Source organism: Lactuca serriola, chromosome 7 (genome assembly GCF_051521515.1).
Source record: "Lactuca serriola cultivar US96UC23 chromosome 7, Lser_US96UC23_V15, whole genome shotgun sequence".
Classification (NCBI taxonomy): domain Eukaryota; kingdom Viridiplantae; phylum Streptophyta; class Magnoliopsida; order Asterales; family Asteraceae; genus Lactuca; species Lactuca serriola.
Window position 1 is genome coordinate 193045375 of NC_136414.1, and position 22452 is coordinate 193067826.

Genomic DNA, 22452 nt, shown 5'->3' on the forward strand with positions numbered 1-22452 from the left:
TCATTGAAAATTGAAAATGAAAACTCAACTCTATTTTCTCTGAAAACATTTTCATAGAAAATGAAAACAGTTTTCCACGACCAATTAAAATCAACTAATTTTACCAAAAAATAAATCTTAACTATTTTTTGACTTACCAAACATGACAACATAAAAAAACTTGAAAAATAAGCTAGCTTATCAACTAGCTGTGGCGCGCCAAACACGATCTTAGTTGCATGCCCGAAAGATCGGTTAGTATTCTTCGATTTATCTCCCGAGTAAGATTTATCCCCCGAGTAAAGTGATGTAATTTAGCAATCATTTTTTTTCTTATTCTTAATCACATTTAGAAAATATTTATACAATGTAACATTAGTTTTTAATTATTAGTTTTTAATTATGCATCTAAATATCTTTCTATGTCATTTTATATTTAGCTATCTTTTTTTTTTCTTATTCTTAATCACATTTAAGATAATATTTCGCACTTCCACTTCCTTCTCTCATCCCTTAACATTGGTCCTCCATAATCCTCCCATTAGCCCTTTTTGATTGCAACTTATTTTGCGTTTTATTTTTGAAGTATCCATAAATTACCAATAGAATGGATTACTAATACAATCATACATTGGATACTAATTGAACATAGAGTACATATTTATTCTTGTTTTTTGGAACACTTAGCTTTGTTATAACCATGACATTAGGACCAAGGACCCCCTTGTTGCTAACTATGTTTTCAACTTTATATCAACAACTTTACAAATTACACAATGTTCAAGAACACAAGGGGGTTACATACACATATGTTTTCATATACACTTCTATAATCCTGTCTTCTTCCCTGTTATGTTGCAAATGAGGTTGTAATATTCTCCTCCAATTTAAGAACACTTTTAAACCAATCAACAGATTTCTTTGGAATTCTTGTGAGATTATTCTTGTAATCCACATAATACAATCCAAATCTAATCGTATACCCATAATTCCATTCCCAGTTATCAAGAAGTGACCACACAAAATAACCACGCACATCACAACCATCTTCCCTGTGCATTAATCACAACTCTTTTACTTTGTTCAAGGGTAATTGCGTCTTTTTACACATAATAGCAACTTACTCACATTTATTTACCAATATGTAACAAATGAAGGATATTTCCCATATCATTAGTGAAAGTTATGCATATTATTGATGAAGAAATGTAAATACCAAGTATGTTGCTATTAGGGGTAAAAAGGTAAAAGTATGGTAGTGAGAGTAAAGTAGGTTGATATTTACCTAATAGCAGCTGATAGGTTTGATAAGTAGTCCCTATGGTAATTTATTCTCTTGTCATCCTGCAATGCCTCTTGTAAATCTATACTAGATTTATTTGGGTCATCCATACCTGAAAGATTTGAGTTTTTAATATATAAATTATAAATATGTCATGAATTGAAGTAAAAACATTTGGGTTATGAGTCTTTAAATGAGATATATACCATTTTCAGTGATGATTACTGGTGGATTCTCGTATTTTTCTTTTATATATATCGCTAATTTTCTCAAACCCCATGGCACTATATGTAACCAAGTAGAAGTACCCTGAAAAATGATATTGATAATTATATTTCATAAGTTTTTTGGGGAATTACTTAAAAAATTATTATATTTCGGACAATTTTGTAATTTGTCCTTAAGTTTTTCTGTATGATTTCTCCATCAAAATGCCACAATTGAAGGTTACCTTTTCTCCAATGGATTTTCCGTTTCTTGAAGCTACATTACACAGGAATACAAATTAATAAGTTAAGAATAAACAAAATTTCATTTTTAAGTTATGAAACTTGATTTTTGTTTGAAAATATGAAATGGGAATGTATCTTTACTTAAAAATCTTACAAGGTGTAATGACAGCAGCATCAGTTGAAGCATCTTTGAGTATGAATTTCCGGATTCTTGTTTTATCATTTTTAGCGTATAATGAGGTGTAATGGTTAATTCCAACAAAGTCCAGGGTGCCAATTAGAAACTCTGAAACTTCAGGGGTGATTTCTGGTAATCTTTCATCTACTAGCGTTTGCATAGAAAGAGGATAGTTTCCAAGAAGAAGAGGATCAAGAAACCTGATGCACTTTACTCTGCGTTACACAGTGAGATTGGTTTTACCCCCAAATAACAATCTTCTTTTTCTCTTTTTCTTTTTTCTTTTTTTTTTTAATAAATCAATCTGGTTAAAAATTAAAAAATTACCAGCCAAGTCCAAAATCCATTGCTCGAGTTGCAGCTTCTTGATCTTCATCAGATTCAGAAAAAGGTTCATACCATTTGATATCTAATGATATCCCAATTACACCTCCTTGTTTTGCCTGAAAATTACACAAATCAAGATATTCATTCATATAAACACAGTATCATTGCTTTCTTTCTTTTTTCCTACAAATTTGGTTGAAGATATACCTTGAAATGATCATGGTAGCCATGGTAAACAGTGGCATGAGAAAGCAGAATGTTGTGAGCTACAATGTAAGGTTCCTCAGATGATTTTCCCTTCTTACATAATAGATGGAATAGAAAAGAGCATCTCCCTGGTGCTTGAATACCATAATCATAGCCTTGAATTGCAAAACCATGAGGCTCATTGAAGGTGATCCAATGTTTCACTCTATCACCAAATTCTTCAAAACATGTAAAAGCATAATGCTTAAAATCCTCTCTGCAAAACACATGATTGATTTCTGTAAGTTTCTTTTTAAGATATTTACTGTTTATTAAGGTAAATAGTAAATAGTAATTAACTTGCTTACATTATCTGAGTGTTCAACCATCCTTCGTATTTATCTTCAAGTGTTTGTGGAAGATCCCAGTGATACAAAGTTGCATATGGCTGGATTCCTGAAAGAAACATGTTCATCGGGATCATATACTATTATTTCATATGGTTTTTGATGCAAATTGAGTGAAAATGACCTTTTTCCAATAAAGAATCAATGAGGTTGTTATAGTATTCAATCCCTTGAGGATTCGGTTTGCCTGTTCCATCTGTTAACATTGAAATACGTTTTAGTTTATCTGCCGCTTTCAAAGAAATCGACAGTATATCATATTATTATAGAATCATTAAGGTGATTAGTAAATTTACTTGGAAATATTCTTGACCATGATATTGAGAATCTATAAGCATCCATTCCCAGATTCTTCATCAAGTCGATATCGGTCTGATGATAGAAAATAAAAATATTGTTTACATCGAGTCAACGATGCTGAATTCGTTTAATATTTGATCGGTTGTAATCAAAATAAAGAAAGGAATCGAATATTGACTGGAGTAGAAGTTAAGTTTTGACATCGATGCTTGCTTAATTCGAGAAATTTGAACCTTGAAGCGATGATATTGATCGACAGCCTGATCCGCATTGCTGAAGTCCAATATCCGTCCTGTAAGTATCACCATCACCGTTGAATTAGCCATATCCAGTTACAAATACATGTTCAAGTAATCAAGTTCGTGTAAAGTGTTAAAAACGGGAAGAGAATTGAACTCTGCTTACCAGGTAGCCTTGAGAAAGTATCCCAGATGCTATCTCCTTTATTTCCTTCGTCAACTGCTCCTTCAAACTGCCATAAATAAACGACCCTGTTAAATATCTCTAGTATGCACACAACATGCTCGAGTAAATGTCTGAAACGATTGAGAAAAAAAAAAAAGTAAGACAAACCTGATAGGCAGAAGAAGCAGTTCCGAATGTAAATCCATCTGGGAAATCAGCTCGGCTTGTAGATTCCGATCTCAAGAACATAGCTGTTGTAAGCAACAGCGAAAGAAGTAAAATCGGTTTCATGAAGGTTTGATGTTTGCATAATGTTTATGGCGTGGAAGTATTTATAAATGCCGATAGTGACGTTGAGTGTATGATAATATTTAAATAGCAAAATCAAGAGAAATGAAGGATGTGACGATGCGTGGAGATGACGCGTCGGATAAGCAAGGATGATGGATGATCCGAAGCGGTAGAATTTGTCCTGTCGATATCGTTTATTATTGTCTTTTAAAACACGGCTTTTAAAATAAAAGAAATAACTACATGACTTTTTTTTATTCTTCACTATAAAACAATTTAAATTGTTTTTAAGCATTTTATTATTTAGAAATTTGTCTTTTAAAACACGACTTTTAAAATAATAGAAATAACTACATGACTTTTTTTTATTCTTCACTATAAAACAATTAAAAAAAAATTTAAGCATCTTATTATTTAGAAATGAAATTTATAAAATGATATGCGATAAGGATTAACGTAGGAGAGAGGTAAGGGTAGGTAGCAACTAGCAATTACGACGAATTACGAATGTATACTCTGATCGTTTTTAAATGACAAGTAACTTCGTTTTATTTTATTTAGGTGAGTTGAATTTAGCAATATTTAGTAAAATAAAAAGTTGTGGCAAATAAATTAACCTCGTTTACATATAAAAAAGATTAGTCACAGACAGAGAATTCTCTAAATCTTTAAATATTCTACGATTTTATTTTTTTCATCCATTTTGATTTTGTCATAATTTTTTTATTTGTAAAAAAACTGAAAAAATCAAAATTTTATAATAGGATTCTCTACAAAATTAATAGTCATGAAAATTTGAAAAAAAAAATACATTTAATTTTTCATTTTTACATAAACCCAAAAAAAGTAAATAAGAAATCACCAAATGTCATAAAAAAAAAGGAGGGGTGGCCTACACAAAGCTTTAAAATAATAATAAAAATAATAATAAAGTTTAAGGTTCATATTTCAATTTAAACAGAATTATTATGGAATTCAAAAACTTTTTCACTTGCATAAGGTTCAAAATCAAAGTTTTTTTTGTGTTTTAATCCATAAACAAATTAAAAGGACTATTTTATCATTTTAATTTCTCTTTTTCTTTTTTTAAATCTATATTAATATATTTTCAATTTAGAAATAATAAAAAAAAACAAATTCAGCTACCCTCCCCCATCTCTCTCTCTCTTTCTCTCTCTCTTGACTTTCTTTCTCTCTTTGACTCTCTTTCTCATTCTCATCGAGTAACACCAGCATTCAACCTGGAATCAAATGAAAAAAAAAACTCAAATAAATCCATGTCAAAATTGGAATAAGAGTCAGTGAAGCATTAACATCAACTTGCGCATAGCTTACCTGCAACTTGAAACTCGAATGAAGAAAAAACTCAGATGGCAACTCTCTTTCCTGCTGAAAAACCTTTGACAAATGACACCCATTTCTCGATCGTCATCTTCTTCCCCTATTAATCAAACACACATCCACACAATAAAATGTTCATTTTTTTCACGAGGCATGATGTCAGTAAGTACTTTTGTAAGGGTGTAACTTAAACAAGAGGAAAATGCCAATTAAATTAACATACGATGATTGTTTATAGGAAGGGTAATGAAAACTCATTCAGACAATTCAACAAACACTTTATGTAGCTACAAATTCACATCATTTTTGCAAAAAAGGAAAAACCTTTAAGAAACCCAGTTAAAGAATTTAAATCATCACAATATAAACACGAACCTCCAACAACTAAGCACCATCTTCTTCCTCAGAATCGGACAAGAAAACCTCAAAATCGGACCTTGAAACGAATTTTACTCGAAAGAATATACTGTGTAGTTTAAATCACAAGACATGGCTCATAAAATCAAGTTGATTCTTGTTAGAAAAGTCATGTACGATGGCGCAGTTCTAATTGTTTTACCTGCGAGATGAACAGAAAAATACAGAGGACTGGGATGAATAGAAAATAAAGAGGAAGTGGTGAATCGAGATGCTGAAATTGTGAATTCCTCGATGCTGAAGTGGTGACTTCTAGGTTTTTCCTCTCCGATGTATTTATGTGTTTGTGAGATATTTTTGAGTTGCGGATGAAGGTGAAGAAAAAGATGTGTGTGTGATAGATAGATAGATAGATAGATAGATAGATAGATAGATAGATAGAGAACGGGTGGAGTGATAAGATGGGTAGCTTAATTCCTTTTTTTTTTTTTTTTTAAACTGAAAATGTATTAATATAAATATAAAAAATAGAAATTTAACATCCATAAAATTCATGAAAATTCAAAACTTTTTCAAGCATTCAAAAACCATTATTTATTACAAAATGTTTTCAAAATAGTTCCATTCCATTTCAGAGTATCCCAAGATCATAAAATGTGAGGAGGTGCACGATCAAGCCTTCGCCTTCCCGCGATCATCCGAAGTACCTGAAACAAAATCCAAAACTGTAAGCCTGAAGCTTAGTGAGTTCCCCCAAAATACCAACGTCATACAAACCATAACAATATCATAACAAACAGCATGCATACAGAGTCTGCAGTATGTCTGGACCACCCTCACTGGGCCTTTAGTCTATCTGGCCCACTCTCAGAACCTTCAGCATGTCTGGTCCGCGCTACCAAGCCTTCAGCGTGTCTGGACGGTTCTCCGGGCATTCGTCCTGACTGGTATCCCCATTGGGCATGTAGTCTATACGGGCCGCCTTGGGTATGTTGGCCTACAGCACAAAGCAGGACCGCCTCAATCCCCCACCAAACATACAATCAACATATAGATAACAAATGCTAACATGTACAAACAGTCAGACCGATCTAACAGATCACTAATCATAGCATTATCCTATATACTAGGATACCCACCTAACAGGTCACATAACATCATCCTATATACCAGGATACCGACCTAATAGGTCACTAAACATAACATCATCCTATATACCAAGATACAGATCTAACAGATCACTAAGCATATCATCATGCGATAACCAGGATAACAATCCAAAAGATTCGGCTTTGGTGCCTTCGACCCTATTAGTATAGTGTGGTAAACTCACCTCTCAAGTAGCACTGGAAGATAATGTCAAACTCCCAAATACAGTTCCAAACTCAACCACCTACAATCATCATAAGACAAATTCTATCAAGACCCAAATTACCAAAGTACCCTCAGAAGTCAAACTTGGTCAACCCTTGGTCAAAGTCAAAGTCAACGATCAAGGTCAGCAGTCCATGTTGACCCAACTCATTGAGTTCATCTACTGACTCGTCGAGTTCCTTCAAAACTCAAAAACTGAAAACTCGAGTCAATTCGTCGAGTTACCAAACAACTCGTCAAGTCCATGCAGTGTCCAAAAGATCGGGAAAACCCTAACCAACTCGTCAAGTTGGCTATGCAACTCGTCGAGTTCCTTCAGCCCTTTTCTCATTTAGATGCTTTTAAGTGAAACCAAGGCGCCAAACTATAGATCTAGCCTCATAGGGTGTAGTTACCACATAAAGTTGCCAACTTCACATGCATGCAAGGCTTCAAGAGGCTAAAACACCCAAAACTAGTCTTAGAAAGAGGTTTAGGGAATGGAGAACGGCCAAAACTTGATAAAGTTGAGAACTTTATGTCCATGAGGGCCTAGAGGAGTCCAGATCTGAACTCCTCACTTCAGAACGTGCTCAATACCCGAAGCCCTAAAGATCCCGAGAAAAAAATAGTTTTCGAGCCGAAACTCTGCCTGCGTGAAGCCCGGTTTTGGAGAAAACATCCCGATTTCAGCAAAGAATATTATTTTAAGAGACGAGGTGCTTTTCGATCATCGTCTTATCAAGTGAGTGTATAGTCCCTTTCATAAACACGATTTTAATACAAGTCTTGGTTGAATGTATTATGTCTATGTTATGAGTGAATGTGTAGTCACTTTCTTCTAACACATAAAATATGAAGTATTTGCTCTGAGAAACATGCTATGTGTTTATATATGGTTTATTTATTTGAGATGAGTGTGGAATGGATGTTTATATAGTTTTTAAATGAGTTAAATTGTATATGTATTTTATATCTACAAATATGTTAGGTAGAACATGGGTAGATAAGATAGTTGGTGTGTGATAAAAGATGAGTTGGATAAGGAGATAAAAGGTGATATAGATCTTGAGATGAGGGTGACAGGTGAAAAATGAGTAAAACCTTTACCCAAACGATGCCCCCTCCCCCCCCCCCCCCCCCCGTCATTCAGCAGAGTAGGGATGACAACCACAGACTATTCTAGACAGTCCAGTGGAACACTAGTAGGCTCGCAACTTGTAGGTGTTGTGAACTTGATGTTCACCGGTATACTCTAAAAACCCATTGGCACGTATTGCGAGAGGGGTCTCGAAAACGATACTGTCAATAAACGAGATAAACTTGTTATTAATCCGGGAGTATGGATTAAGACATAGTTAATTGTCCCTAGTCCGAGAGTATGGATTGGGAACAGTTTTAGATCCGGGAGTATGGATTAGATCATGAGATTAGTTTTAGATCCAGGAGTATGGGTCAAATCAAGAGGTTAGTTTTAGATCCGTGAGTAGGGATCAGATAAAGAGGTAAATTTTGATACGAGAGATTAGATTGTGTCATTGTGAGGATCGACGGGGTGGGATAAAAGTTGTTTTGTATGGTGAAATTGTATAAGTTTGTGAGTTATAATATATATACATTTATATGATATAACATTGTGGGTTGAAAACCCTATATGCTCACCAGGCTTCCAACTTTGACCCACTCAGTTTTCTTTGTATTACAGGTAATGACACAAGAGTATAAGTCGGATGACTTGACGAGAGATTTTGGATTATAGACCAATAGTTATAAATAATTGTTGTAAGGTCTGTATTGTACTGTTTATGCTTTTGGTCTGTATCGGAACATGACATCCCGAGATTTTGTTATTTAATGAAAATACATTCTCTTTCAGAAATGTTTTGATAAATTTTATCATATTTTGTTTTGAGAACAAATTCCGCAACTCTTTTAATCAAAGGATTACTCTGATTTTATAAAACAAAGCATAAACAAGTCGGTCTTTTCTGGCCGTGAAATTGGGGATGTCACAGTTGGTATCAGAGCATTAGTTTAAGCGAACTAGGAATTTGTAGGATTTCTAGACTTAAACTTAGAATGATAAGTGAAGATTGTGAGATGAGTGTCTGCCATATTTTAGGCACGAGCACTAGTATATTTTAGGAAAGATGCCTAAAATGCTTTTATGTGTTAAATGTTATATGTTTGCCATATATGAAATTTTTTGTTCGGATCTATGGTCTGTTGCTGACCAGATCTGGGAACCTTATGTGTTTAGGATTATAAGCGTACGACTACGATATTAGAACTAGCATGTAAACGTTTCAGAGTGATAAGGATGATTTGAACGTCTATCGAAATAGAGATCTAAATTCACCTAATTTGGTGTATAGATCGAAATGGAAAACACACAAAGTGGATTGGGAAACGACAACCCGCAGTCTGAGCCACAAATGATTGGGAGTGCACTAGAACTAACAGCTGCACCTGAGCCAATCACGATGGCGGGAGTATACACAATGGTGCGAATGATGTTGGATCATCATATGGAAGAAATAAGGCGTTTACTTCAACAAAGTAAGGACGAACTTACTGTGCCAATACGCCATGCACCTACTTATGAGATAACTATCGGGGTTGCTAAGTCAGTCGAAGAAGTGATCAACGATAGTATCGCCAACAAGGTTGAAGTTGGCAAGAAGGGGAAATTTGAGGGGTCTTCAAGGTATGACAAGAGCAACATGTTCTCAAAGTCTAGAAAAAGAGGAGGTAAAGAAAAATGATGCGGGAAATTCAAAAAGAAAAACTCTAGGAAAAGTGGTGAGGAGGTGACATGTTTTAAGTGTGGAAAGCATGGGCATTACGCCGATGAATGTACATTCAACGAAAGGGTATGTTACAAATGTAATGAAGAAGGGCACTTCAAGCAAGACTGCCCAAAGAGGGAAGAAGCTACAAAGCCAACTGTACCACTGAAGCATTATGAGAGATGCGACGAAGAGGTGACTTGCTACAAATGTGGAATGAAAGGTCATTACGCCAACAAGTGCACATCCGACAAGAAGGTGTGCTACGGATTTAACAAAGAAGGGGATTTTTCTAGAGATTGCCCAAAGAAGAATGAACCAGCAAAGCCAAAGGTATTCCACATGATCCTTGATGAAGCAGAAAACAACGCGAGGATTCAAGAATGAAGACATCATATCAAGATATAGTCTGTATCAGGAAGTGTAACCTATTAGACGCATAGTATAGGGTGAACTTTAACTTTTGTATAATAGTTTCAAGAGTTAATATAAACCCTGGTTTTGTTATCTGATGTATTGAATGACACCTATCAGAAGATATCGAAGGTGGTATCTTGCCTTTAGTTTATGTTGATAAAATAACAGTACGTTTAAAGGAGCACGGTACGTCTGAAGTACACCTTCGATTGGCAGGATGATGGAACGACTGGTGTAATTCTTGAAGTTGTCCCATCATCTGGAATTTCCACCACCAACCGATTTGAAGTAGAATTGATGAGTGAAGATGCACATGGAAGAAGTCCTAGTATAGTCTAGGAAAATTTGTATGATTAATTAGACACATTAGTATGTGTTAAATTGTTTCGTGATTTTAGGACTTGGGGACTGCGAGACAATACTTGGGACGAGTATTAGTAGGTGTGAATAGTAGTAGAGATCTATACTACTGGAAGCACAGGACTCACGCTTGGATCGGGGAAAGTCACAAGGTTACCAAGAAGCTAGTGATTGGACTCGTTTTTATTCAAGTATGTCGTTACCATTGTTTCGGTAATGAATTGAGATGATTGTTATTCCGACCCTAGTGGTCATATCAAATTGAGTCCGACTACGATGAGTTTGTTACGTGGTTCAGAGAACCAAGTTCGATGTAACATCTGACCTAAGTCAGAAGATTGAAATCAATGCAATCAATAGCATCACACTCGTTGTTAAGGAAGCTTGTAGCTAGAAATGCTACATGCAAAAATGTGATCATATCACATTAGAATATGAAGGAAGGTATATTTCATTCTGAAATTTAACTCTATGAGACTTGAGTCTAAGCGTTGCATCATACTATGAGACGCCATTAGAACACGACCCATCGATCTGTTACAATAGATAAAGGAAAGTACTTATCCTAAGAAGAAGAAGGAGTCCTCAATAAGGATTTATTTTGTAACTCGTAGGTTACGATTGAAATTCCAACATAGTACGAAGAGCAGGTGCAAGATTGAGCATCGCATGCAGTCAAGAAGTCCAAGAGTTAGATACTCATTCGAAGAAACATAGAAGTTAGGATTATTACCTAGGATGAAAAGATAATGTATGGAATCATTATACAATTCCTGTTTTCGTTGATGATTCCGGGACGTAATCATCCTAAGGGGGAGATAATTGTAACGCCCGTACATCCGGGCTAGTCAATTTAGAGACGATAAGCGTCAAAAATGACTTTTTGGTAGAAGAGTGTTTAGAATGAATAATCATAACCAAGTTTTAGTATATGTCACAAGGTTTTCGTGCATATAAAGAACGCCGAAATCCGAGTTATAACGAAGAAGTTATGACCTGTTAAAGTTTCGCGACAGAACCGGCACGACGCTGTGTGACGTAAAAAGTGAATTTACGATAAAATGATTTTTAGCCTTAGTGATCTAAATGAATGTTGTAGAGTTTGTTAAACCGAGAGCATGCATAAAAAGAACGTCCAAATCTGACTTCGTATTAGGAAGTTATGATTTTTCTAAGTTTCGACTTAGCGGTATGTAGCCTGAAGTTTGGATTTGAGATCAAGTGAGTTTTGGCCGAAACAATCTAAACGAGAATCGAAGATCTCGTCGATATTAGTCCAACAATGAAAAGACAAACGAAAACGGACATCGGATGAAGAAGTTATAATTTCTAACGGAGTCTTCCTGTCCCGGCCTACTAAAAATAATATAATAAAAATAAAGTCAAAATTAGCCAACGAAGTCTAAACGAAAGTTGTAGAACATAATCTCACCTACGCGTGGATATAAAGAACATCGAAAACGGAGATCATATGCGAAAGTTATGAATTTTTGAAGTTCGAGGCACGCATCCCAAAGTGGGAACGCCCTGCGTTCAGTGCTTGGCTCTGGATTGGCCACGTCGATGTTGACTCAACGGATAAGAGATAGGATCGGAACCCCGCTCTTATGCACCGCGTTCGAAGGGAACGCCCTGCGTTCATTTAGGGAACGCCCTGCATTAGCGGCAGACTTCAGCACGATAAATAGAACATGAAGGCAGCTGAGTTTGGTTGCCAAATTTCTTTTCTCTCTCCCGTTTTACCTCATTTTACGTGCAAGAAATACCCCTGGTGTAACGACCCAAAATACGACCCAAATTTTTTTTGTTTAAATAGTACTAAACGCTAACAATCATCCATAATATATAATGAAACCGTACGTCACAAATCTCAAAAAGTTATAATAGATGCGTCATGACAAAGAACTGTATCAACATATCATAGTATCTGAAATAAACTCCCAGGATAAAAAGTTGAAGCTGTGGTGTTTGCGATGCCATCATCCCGAGCTCTTCCCTTTATTAACGGAAGTACCTGAAACCAGAACTGAAAGCTGTAAGCACGAAGCTTAGTGAGCCCCCATACTACCACATACCATACCATAACATATAAAGCACATATTGGGCATTGCCCACTGCATCGGACCGAAGTCCGGAACTAACTGCATCGGACCGAAGTCCAGAACTGACTGAACATAGCATAACATAAACATATCAACTAGCATGAACATATATACTGCATACTGCATCGAACCAGAGTCCGGAACACACAACATGCTTGAATCACAAAGACATCAAGCACTCTATCTACTGCATCGGACCTGGGTCCGGAACTACTGCTAACTAAACGGGTCGACATGGTGGCCGTAGACCTGTTCCTACTGGAAGGAAACTCACTTCGTAATGCTGGCTGCTGAGATGCTAACTCTAAAAGTGGCTGACTGCTGCTCCGGAACTGTCCGGCTACAAATCCCAAAAACACTAGATCAGGTACTTATAAATGCCCTCAGGGTAAAATGACTATTCTACCCCTGGTCAAAGTCAACTTCTAGTTGACCGGACTCACCGAGTCAGGGTGCAGACTCGCCGAGTCCCTCCATTACTAACTCTGACTTTGACTCACCGAGTCCCTTTCGCACTCACTGATTCACCCTGAACTCGCAAATCGAAGAAAGACGGGGGACTCGCAACTCGACTTGTCGAGTCCGAAGAACAACTCGCCGAGTCCTAGCGTGCAGATTCCATACAATCTATTCTAATCCTTTCCAGAGCATCTAACTCGTAGATCCAAGCTCCTGGGACCATCTGAACACATAAAGTTGCTAACTTTACGTGTAACTAAGAAGGAATGAAGCTACTCCACTCAAACTCTACTTTAATCGAGAAAACTCATCCGACTCGCTGAGTTGTACGAACAACTCGTCGAGTCTATGGAAATCTTCATCGGACTCGCCGAGCTGCTCATCCAACTCGTCGAGTCCACGGCTATCTTCATATGACTCACCGAGTCAACCTTGCGACTCGCCGAGTCCATTCAGTCCTTTTCCCATATAGACTTGATTTGAGCCATGCAACGGCTCCAAATCACAGATCCAAGCTTCTAGGGCATGCTTATCACGTAAAGTTGCAAACTTTACGTGCATGCTGTTGGGTTTTGAGCATTCTAACACTCGTATGGTGTACATGCAACCCTATAAACCTTGGATCTATGTTTTCTCTATAATACATGCAAATAAGAACTTTCCAAGGCTTTAATCCTAACTAGCATATTATGAAGTTCTTATGCTACAAAGTACTAGTTAGATGACATACCTTTTGATGTAGCTTGATGTCTTCAAGCTTTAAGAGCTTAGCCCCAATAGTGTGGAAGCCTCAAATGGAATCAAAAATCACCAAAACACCTCGGAAGACTTTAGAGAATATGGATACTTGGTTCTCTCTAGTGAAATTGGCTAGCCCTTCTTAGTGTACCACACTAGTGCCAATTTCACCAACCAAGGACATCTTTATATAGTATGGAGGATTAGGGTTAAACCCTAATACCCATGACCTTTCATTTCCTAGGATCCATGGGTTAAACACTCCATGGACTATCCATGAAAGCTTAGCCCAACCTAAATGAACTTGGCCCATTCCATATATATAAGAGTCCATATTTAATTAGTTCCTTTTGATCACTTAATTAATTATAAATTAATTCTTGATCAATACTAATTAAATAATATGATTCCATATTAATATATTAGAACTTATAATATATTAATATTAATCATAAACATACTATTCTCAAAAGATTATCCATATAAATTGTGTCGGTGAAGTGCAACCCAAATGGACCATGTCGGGTCGGGTCAAGTACATACCAAATATAGTTATGGACTTAGACATTAATCCAACAGTCTCCCACTTGGATAAGTCTAAAACTATTATTGCGTATGACTTCAAACCTAACTGGCAATCGTAGCTCTTAAAGCCGCTATCAAACTCTGATCTTGTCAACGAACTTGTCCATTAGATAAGGGATCATATATTCCTCCATTCTAGATATCATATGGACTGAGACATGGATTAAAATCATTCTCTAAGTCCATTTGTTGTTTCCCGATTTCCAATTTATGACGACTGACTAATTGAACAAATCAAATCAGTCCTGGCCCGGCCGAGCACTTCCATTTGTCATCATCAAATCATCGAGGGGCCCATAGATATCGCTTTTATCCCGTAGGTAAAAGGAATGGATAAACTTCGACTCATATGGCTTGTTCTACTACTTGTTGAATCATACACAAAGGCACGTTTTATAGCACCGAGTTACCAAATGCGTTTTCGTGCAATCAATGTACAACCAACTCATAGTAACAACTCATATCTCTAGGTTTGAAGAATATAAGATATTATCGTCTCATGATCACTCGTGATAAAATACATGAAGTGATTGCAATGAGCGCGGGTTGAATCCAATACTCAGAACTTATGAGCACTCATGAGTGTTGTAGCTCTTTGTCCAACACCTTAGACCTCTACAAGCCAACCCATGACAGTCTTATTTCATATCTACTTCCAACATATGACCGACTGTGGATGGTTTGAATAACTTAGTCATTCCGAAAGAATAACCTAGTTTATTCGAGAAGTCAAAACATGCAAAATGAAACACAATAATAATTGAATCCAATATGGTATCAAACCCTATGAACATAAATAAAACACCTTTTATTTATCACCATATGATTACACATTATTCATTGTATACTGTTTCAACTATCAACTTTATTCTTGAATTTAAAACAGTAGTTGTCCCATGCTCCAAGCATGTACACTATGTTTTCTAAACACTAGTCATGCCACACACCAAGTATGCATACTATGTTTGTCTATGATCTTTACTTTGTGATATAAATCAATTGAACATAACTCCAATGATTCTCTTTTCACACCCCCAAATCCTTACTGCAAATGCAAGAATTCCAAATTCATGCCATTTACTGAAATCTGTTAGATTCTAAACTTATATGCATTGATCCTCTTGTAATAATTATGCACAAAGTCAGAAAGACTTGACAACAATCATTACAGAGTATTCCAAAGGAGATCAGCTCCTTGGAAACATCCTTCTTGCATTAAGTTTCCTAATCTTACACAGATTGAATAATTTCTAACTTTGAAACATTTCCATATTCCATTTTGACTATCACTTCTGAACAGGAGTTGCCTCCTTATAGATTATGTCAATATGGTCCTTTCAAAATTATCACTATACTTCCAACTGTCCTTGAGCACCCAATCTTTGGTAAACCTTAGATTGTCCTCGACAATTGTTTAATCCTTTTAGTCATATCCAGCTCTAAACCTTTTCCCTTCTTAATGCCCCAGGCATTTGGAAAATTTTAGAAAGGATGAATATAGCACATGTAATCGATCCTATATCCGAAGTATATGGGAACCGATTCATGATGTCTCACATAAAGACTAAACCAGTCTTTTGCTATAACATTTCCATTTCAATTTGCCAAGTTCTCATAATTCAGATTATGAAAAGGGATGCCGTAATCATAATCGAATTTTAGAATGCAAATAATGGACCCATATACAGAATTTCCTTATGTTGAGCCATTCCAACATGAAATTCATATATATGTCCTTGACTAAATGATTAAAACCTCACGATCTAAGCTTATAGATTTGAGATGAAGTATAATTTTCTCTCCCTTAATTATAGCAAAACAACCTTTTTCCCAATTGAAACCTTTTGTTTTCTATAATTAACATTGCTAACTTACAACCTTATCATAATTATCATGCTCCCACTAACATGATGATTATTAGCATAACACTTATGCTCCCACTAGCTTTGACATGTACTCAGAAATCAGCTGACTTTCTTACCAAAGTTCAGATTTCTGATACTAGATTGCTTTGATAAGACTTTATCAAAATCATACACCTTCCCTTGGATAGCACACTTGCGTGTCTAAACAATTATGAAGAGGGATGCCGTAATCATAATGGTTAGACCTTTTTGCCACTTCTCATAAGTCCAGGTTAGTGTGCCGGTAAACCACACACGCTCCACTAACGACTTTGAGAATGAAAATATCACAATTGCTATCTAGCTAAAATCTACTTAGTGAAAGTGTTTCCTCACCATCATTTTCATGAATCGGAGAGAAACCTTATGACACTTAGATTTAATGGTGTATGTTTTCTTATCCATGTGAATTATCAAAACCATAGTCACAAGACAAGGATAATGACGAATCCAAACTCATATGGACTGAACTCAATCTTAATTTCTTGCCACCTGGCAGCTCAAGGGCCTGCCATTGCTTCCAAGTTGTTGTGCAACACATTGAGAACTCTAAGAACTCATATGCAAAGCCAACTTTAACTGGAATGGGCATAGACTATGTCAACACGATAGGTTATAAACCTCAAGTCGTGTGCTAGTGAAGAACTTTAGGTTTTACTCTTGATTAGTTCTTGAGACTTTCAAGACTTTTAAGACTCCCACTGTCCTCTTGACATATAAGACTTTCTTGTCAGTTATTCAAGAGATAGTTTTGATTCTAATCAAGACAAACACTTCACACAATTGGCCTTAGTTGGTCTTTGTTTTATCCAAAACATCACAACTTACCAATTTCAAATGTACAAGAGTAGGAACTTTTACTCTTACATTTGACAAGTGTTTTAAACCTTCTTTAAGACATGTCACTCGAGTTACAATCTTGGAGTATGACTCTAAGACTTGTATTGGAACAAAGTATGACTCATCTTCTTGATTTAACCATTTCAACAATTCAAGATCCCTCTTCTTAGTCATAAGAATGCACTAAGATTTCCTTAGAGAACTAATTGTGCTATGGTTTCTTAATCATTAAGATGATCACAAAACTGATACTAAAGTACTCTCCCATCTTTTCAGATTTGAGAAACTTTTATCCTTCTGCCTAATTTGATTCTTCTTATTCGCTCTGTCATACATTGGAACCTTTTTCCAATGTCTCAGAGTTACACTTAAGCTTGTAAGTATAATCATATTTACTGAGCTTTAGTAAACTATGACGAATAGTCTTATCAATCTTTTGTGGTGGACTTAGTCAGTGCACAAGACTATGTACTCGATCCCTTAGTCCTTCACTTGACTCACACATCCATGTGAACAAGTAATTAGTCTTAATTTTTCCAATACTTGAAAGTTCTCATTCATCATGCTATACAACTTGCATGATTCCAAGTTCCGGTCCAATTGAAACTTGGGTGATGAGAATCTTTCCTTATTTGGTAAATTTAGACATTACCACAAATGAAAGAATAAATTTCATATTTCCACTCTTGCTATTAATGGAATCATATAAGCAACAATTTTTCCTCAAATGCCATTGTAAGGATACTTTAAAATAAATAAAATCAAAAATTTTCTTTTATTTTAAAACTATGCGGAAAAACTTATCCTTACAATCCATATGAAAACTTGTTGTTATCTATTCCTAAGCAATATCTCATAACTCCTAAGAAGTAGCTCAAGAATCTGATCTTCAAACTATGCGATAGAAATCCATCTACGCCATCATATTCAACATATTCTTTCTTTAAGTTTCTTCACTTTGCTTTGATTCTTAAAACATCACCATGTGACCCAGTCACATCATATATCAAGAATCTCATAATAGAAACTTAACAGAGTTAGATAGTGGACTTTACCTGAAGTAGAGTCAAACTTATTGACTTTAACATCCTTAGGTAAATTTGGCAGATTCGTAACCAATGTCCCTTCCTTTGGCAATATAAACATATGGACCCTTTGATAATGGTACACGGGACTATCACAGACTTAGCTTTTCTCATTACCATTTGGTCAACCGAGTTGACTATGGCCGATCCCTTTCCATTGGGAAGAGAGAGCTTTACTGGATATCCAATGTCATCATTGTCAATGTCCATAAAGTTTTAGGAAGTTGATCTTAGCAAATAGATAAGATCATTAAGGGTCTTGTCATAGGCTGGTTCATAGGAGTCCCAAAGGAGCTCACTATGTGACTTAGAAAGTGATTGAACCACCAACTTTCTCAAGACTTTGACACCCAACTCTCCCGGCTTGTCAATATGTGACTACATCTCCAAGATGTGATCACACCTAAACCTTGCCTTGCCAATAGGGCTTGAGTGACCTTGAACTTGTGGGTTAGAGAGAATAATTGGATGAGGTGAAAGAAGTATGATTTCCATGGGACATCATCTTCATTTAGGAAAGCTTGTTTCAAGAGATTTGGGAAGATCATAAATGTCTAAACCAGACATCTTTGGGGAGATATTCAAGATAGTTGATCTAAAGTCCTTAATATGACACCCAATATGAAATATTAAGGCTAGGACCCAACAAACTATTTTATAACTTAGAAGAGGTATGCCGTAATCCAAGCTATAAAATATTTGAAGGTAGGTGAATGACGATTCACCAATTTCCACCAAGATAAATGAAATGTATTATTAGGTTTTAATTGGTTTTGAAACTCCTAGATCTTTTGAGATTCATTGAACTGTTCAATGGCTTGTTTCAATCTCGAGTGTGCCCTTCAGGTTTTGTGACTGGGATGCCGAGGATCACAAAACAAGGTGTGAAGTAACCATGCAAATTACTTGGTACCCTTAAGTGTTTACCCCTCAATCGATGTGCCGGTTAACCACACACGCTCCATCGATACTATGATAAACATTAAGTTACCCTTTGCCTACCTTGTTAAATACGAGTTAGTGTGCCGGTTAACCACACACGCTCCACTAACCGACTTAAACAAAGTGCAAAGTGTAATTTCATGGATTAGCACTTTATTCACATTTTCCTAAGTAACTAAGATTGGGTATTGCTAATAGTTTAGTTACTTAGTATTTATCATTAATACTTTTAATGAAGGGAGAATTCTAGTCCTGTCAAACCCGTTCGGCTAACGACCCTCCACCAGTCAAGCAAGCGGTGGTTGAGAGTGGACACCCATTAAGTTGCCATTTTATAGGCAACAACCTTATACCCACCTTATAGACCGGCTTCGTGAATGAGGCGTACTAGCGGTAAGACTGACTTGCTCTTATATATATATATATATATATATATATATATATATATATATATATATATATATATATATATATATATATATATATATATTATTAACATATAATATTATAAAGTATAAGGGTTGAATTTTAACTCTTTAAAATTCTAAGGGCTAACTTGGAATTAAAGTATTCATAAGAGAAAACTTTACAAATTCCAAAACTTGAGGGCAAGTTTTTGAAACTATTCAAAACTAATTAATTCCATAACTTATGTGTTTAAAGTAGTTTTAATCCAAAAACTCTTCAAGTTCCATAACTTGAGGACAAGTTATGGAAGACTTTAAACTAATAAAAGAATTAACTTTTCTTTATTTTATAACTTATGGAATTAATTAAGGTTACATTTTTTTTTAATTTATTATTTAATGAAGAGACTCTTGGTCCTCCATAACTTGAGGACAAATTATGGAGTCATAACACCTTTTAATTAGAACTAGACTCTTCATTTTTGTAACCTTTGCCAACTTTTATGAGTTTTATGAAACTTAAATGTGACTTTTCATATAACTTGAGGACAAGTTACAAAAACACATTTTAGAATCAACTCTTAGATTAATTTGGATTGAAAACAACTATTTCACTCAATTTTTCTATTAATCTAAGCAACTCATAAAAACAAGATAATTCAAATCAAACTTTTTCATGTAATTAGTCTAAACCTTAAACTAATACAAAACATGAATCTATTGACAATTATCTTTGAAATTGGATTAGCATGAACATTACCACATCAAAAACAAGTTTATAAGTTCAAAAACATCTTAGGGTAATGTTCCTAGTCCAATTCCAGCCAAAAAAGTCGAATTTATGCTGTCTGGGGGTCCAACTCGTCGAGTGCATGAACCAAATCGGCGAGTTGGATCGTTTTGATCACTTTTTAGGCATGGACTCGCCGAGTCTCCTGATGGACTCGCCGAGTCTGATGATCAGACAACAACAATTTCGATTTTTTAAGCAGTTTTGCAAGTATAACAAGAAAACAAGCCTAGGCTCTGATACCACTGTTGGGTTTTGAGCATTCTAACACTCGTATGGTGTACATGCAACCCTATAAACCTTGGATCTATGTTTTCTCTATAATACATGCAAATAAGAACTTTCCAAGGCTTTAATCCTAACTAGCATATTATGAAGTTCTTATACTACAAAGTACTAGTTAGATGACATACCTTTTGATGTAGCTTGATGTCTTCAAGCTTTAAGAGCTTAGCCCCAATAGTGTGGAAGCCTCAAATGGAATCAAAAATCACCAAAACACCTCGGAAGACTTTAGAGAATATGGATACTTGGTTCTCTCTAGTGAAATTGGCTAGCCCTTCTTAGTGTACCACACTAGTGCCAATTTCACCAACCAAGGACATCTTTATATAGTATGGAGGATTAGGGTTAAACCCTAATACCCATGACCTTTCATTTCCTAGGATCCATGGGTTAAACACTCCATGGACTATCCATGAAAGCTTAGCCCAACCTAAATGAACTTGGCCCATTCCATATATATAAGAGTCCATATTTAATTAGTTCCTTTTGATCACTTAATTAATTATAAATTAATTCTTGATCAATACTAATTAAATAATATGATTCCATATTAATATATTATAACTTATAATATATTAATATTAATCATAAACATACTATTCTCAAAAGATTATCCATATAAATTGTGTCGGTGAAGTGCAACCCAAATGGACCATGCCGGGTCGAGTCAAGTACATACCAAATATAGTTATGGACTTAGACATTAATCCAACACATGCATGGATTTAAAGGCTTCAAATGCCAAATCTAAGCTCTTAATGGGGTTCCAAGCTCAAGAGGGACCTCAATCACGACCACAACTAAAACTTTACACTTCTAGGATGCAATGAGGGTCCAAATCTGAAGTATAACCCGGTCATCAGGCTTTATCACCAAGGATTTGGGGGTTTTGGGCTTAAAAGCAACAATTTGGGGACAAACAAGATCTACTAGATCAATAAGCAAGGTGGAGACTTTATTACCAGAAAAGATGACCACAAATGAGTGTGTTCTGGATCTACTTCCTCTTCCTTGAACTCTTCAACCTTCTCCTTCTTCTACTTGCTCCAAAAGTTCCTTCACAAGGTAACAATCACTCACACACTCTTTAAGGGGGCTAGGGTTTGGTAAGAAATGCTCTGAGGGTGATGGGGGCGAGGTTGGGGCGCATTAATGCGTTTAAATAGGGTGCAAACCCTTAAAATTAGGGCTTCATCCAAACAAGCGGACTCGCCGAGTCCCAACGTATGGACTTGTCGAGTAGCCAACTTAATTTACGTGATCATCCCGTCTCTACTCGACGGGTCGGGCTACAGACTCGTCGAGTACCCCTTAAGAAATGAAAATTACTTTATTTAAATCACATACCAGAAATGAGGTGTTACACCCGGAGCCCCAGTATCATCCCGACACCCAAAGCAAGTCCCGAAGCCCCGAAGATCCCGAGAAAAAAATAGTTTTCGAGCCGAAACTCTGCCCGCGTGAAGCCCGGTTTTGGAGAAAACATCCCGATTTTAGCAAAGAATATTATTTTAAGAGACGAGGTGCTTTCCGATCATCGTCTTATCAAGTGAGTGTATAGTCCCTTTCATAAACACGATTTTAATACAAGTCTTGGTTGAATGTATTATGTCTATGTTATGAGTGAATGTGTAGTCACTTTCTTCTAACACATAAAATATGAAGTATTTGCTCTGAGAAACATGCTATGTGTTTATATATGGTTTATTTATTTGAGATGAGTGTGTAATGGATGTTTTATATAGTTTTTAAATGAGTTAAATTGTATATGTATTTTATATCTACAAATATGTTAGGTAGAACATGGGTAGATAAGATAGTTAGTGTGTGATAAAAGATGAGTTGGATAAGGAGATAAAAGGTGATATAGATCTTGAGATGAGGGTGACAG

The 22452-nt window shown here is 35.8% G+C and overlaps 1 protein-coding gene and 1 long non-coding RNA gene across 3 annotated transcripts; both read right to left on the bottom strand.

Moving 5' to 3' along the window:
- Positions 1-587: 587 nt before the first annotated feature.
- Positions 588-3842, bottom strand: BGLU41 (beta glucosidase 41). The gene is made up of 13 exons (XM_079008652.1): positions 3685-3842; positions 3517-3583; positions 3345-3403; positions 3108-3183; positions 2936-3007; positions 2773-2860; positions 2426-2681; positions 2219-2334; positions 1868-2091; positions 1713-1744; positions 1468-1570; positions 1265-1373; positions 588-1031 (listed from the first exon to the last, which is right to left on the bottom strand). Exons 1-13 carry the CDS (start codon positions 3805-3807, stop codon positions 830-832), a joined length of 1527 nt encoding a protein of 508 aa, XP_078864778.1. The 5' UTR covers positions 3808-3842; the 3' UTR covers positions 588-829.
- Positions 3843-4885: 1043 nt separating this feature from the next.
- On the bottom strand, positions 4886-5821 carry LOC145063278 (uncharacterized). 2 transcript variants are annotated; one of them, XR_013687904.1, is made up of 4 exons: positions 5708-5821; positions 5524-5614; positions 5143-5248; positions 4886-5048 (listed from the first exon to the last, which is right to left on the bottom strand). It is a non-coding gene; the product is annotated as an uncharacterized LOC145063278 (long non-coding RNA). The 2 variants fall into 2 exon arrangements; XR_013687903.1 differs by having other exon boundaries at positions 5524-5804.
- Positions 5822-22452: the final 16631 nt, after the last annotated feature.

Coding starts and splice junctions, on each gene's coding strand:
- BGLU41 (XM_079008652.1), bottom strand. CDS start 3,807: ATGAAACCGATTTTACTTCTTTCGCTGTTGCTTACAACAGCTATGTTC. Junction 3,184..3,344: donor ATCAATATCATCGCTTCAAG/GTTCAAATTTCT, acceptor TTCTATCATCAG/ACCGATATCGACTTGATGAA. Junction 2,092..2,218: donor ATGGATTTTGGACTTGGCTG/GTAATTTTTTAA, acceptor AAAGTGCATCAG/GTTTCTTGATCCTCTTCTTC.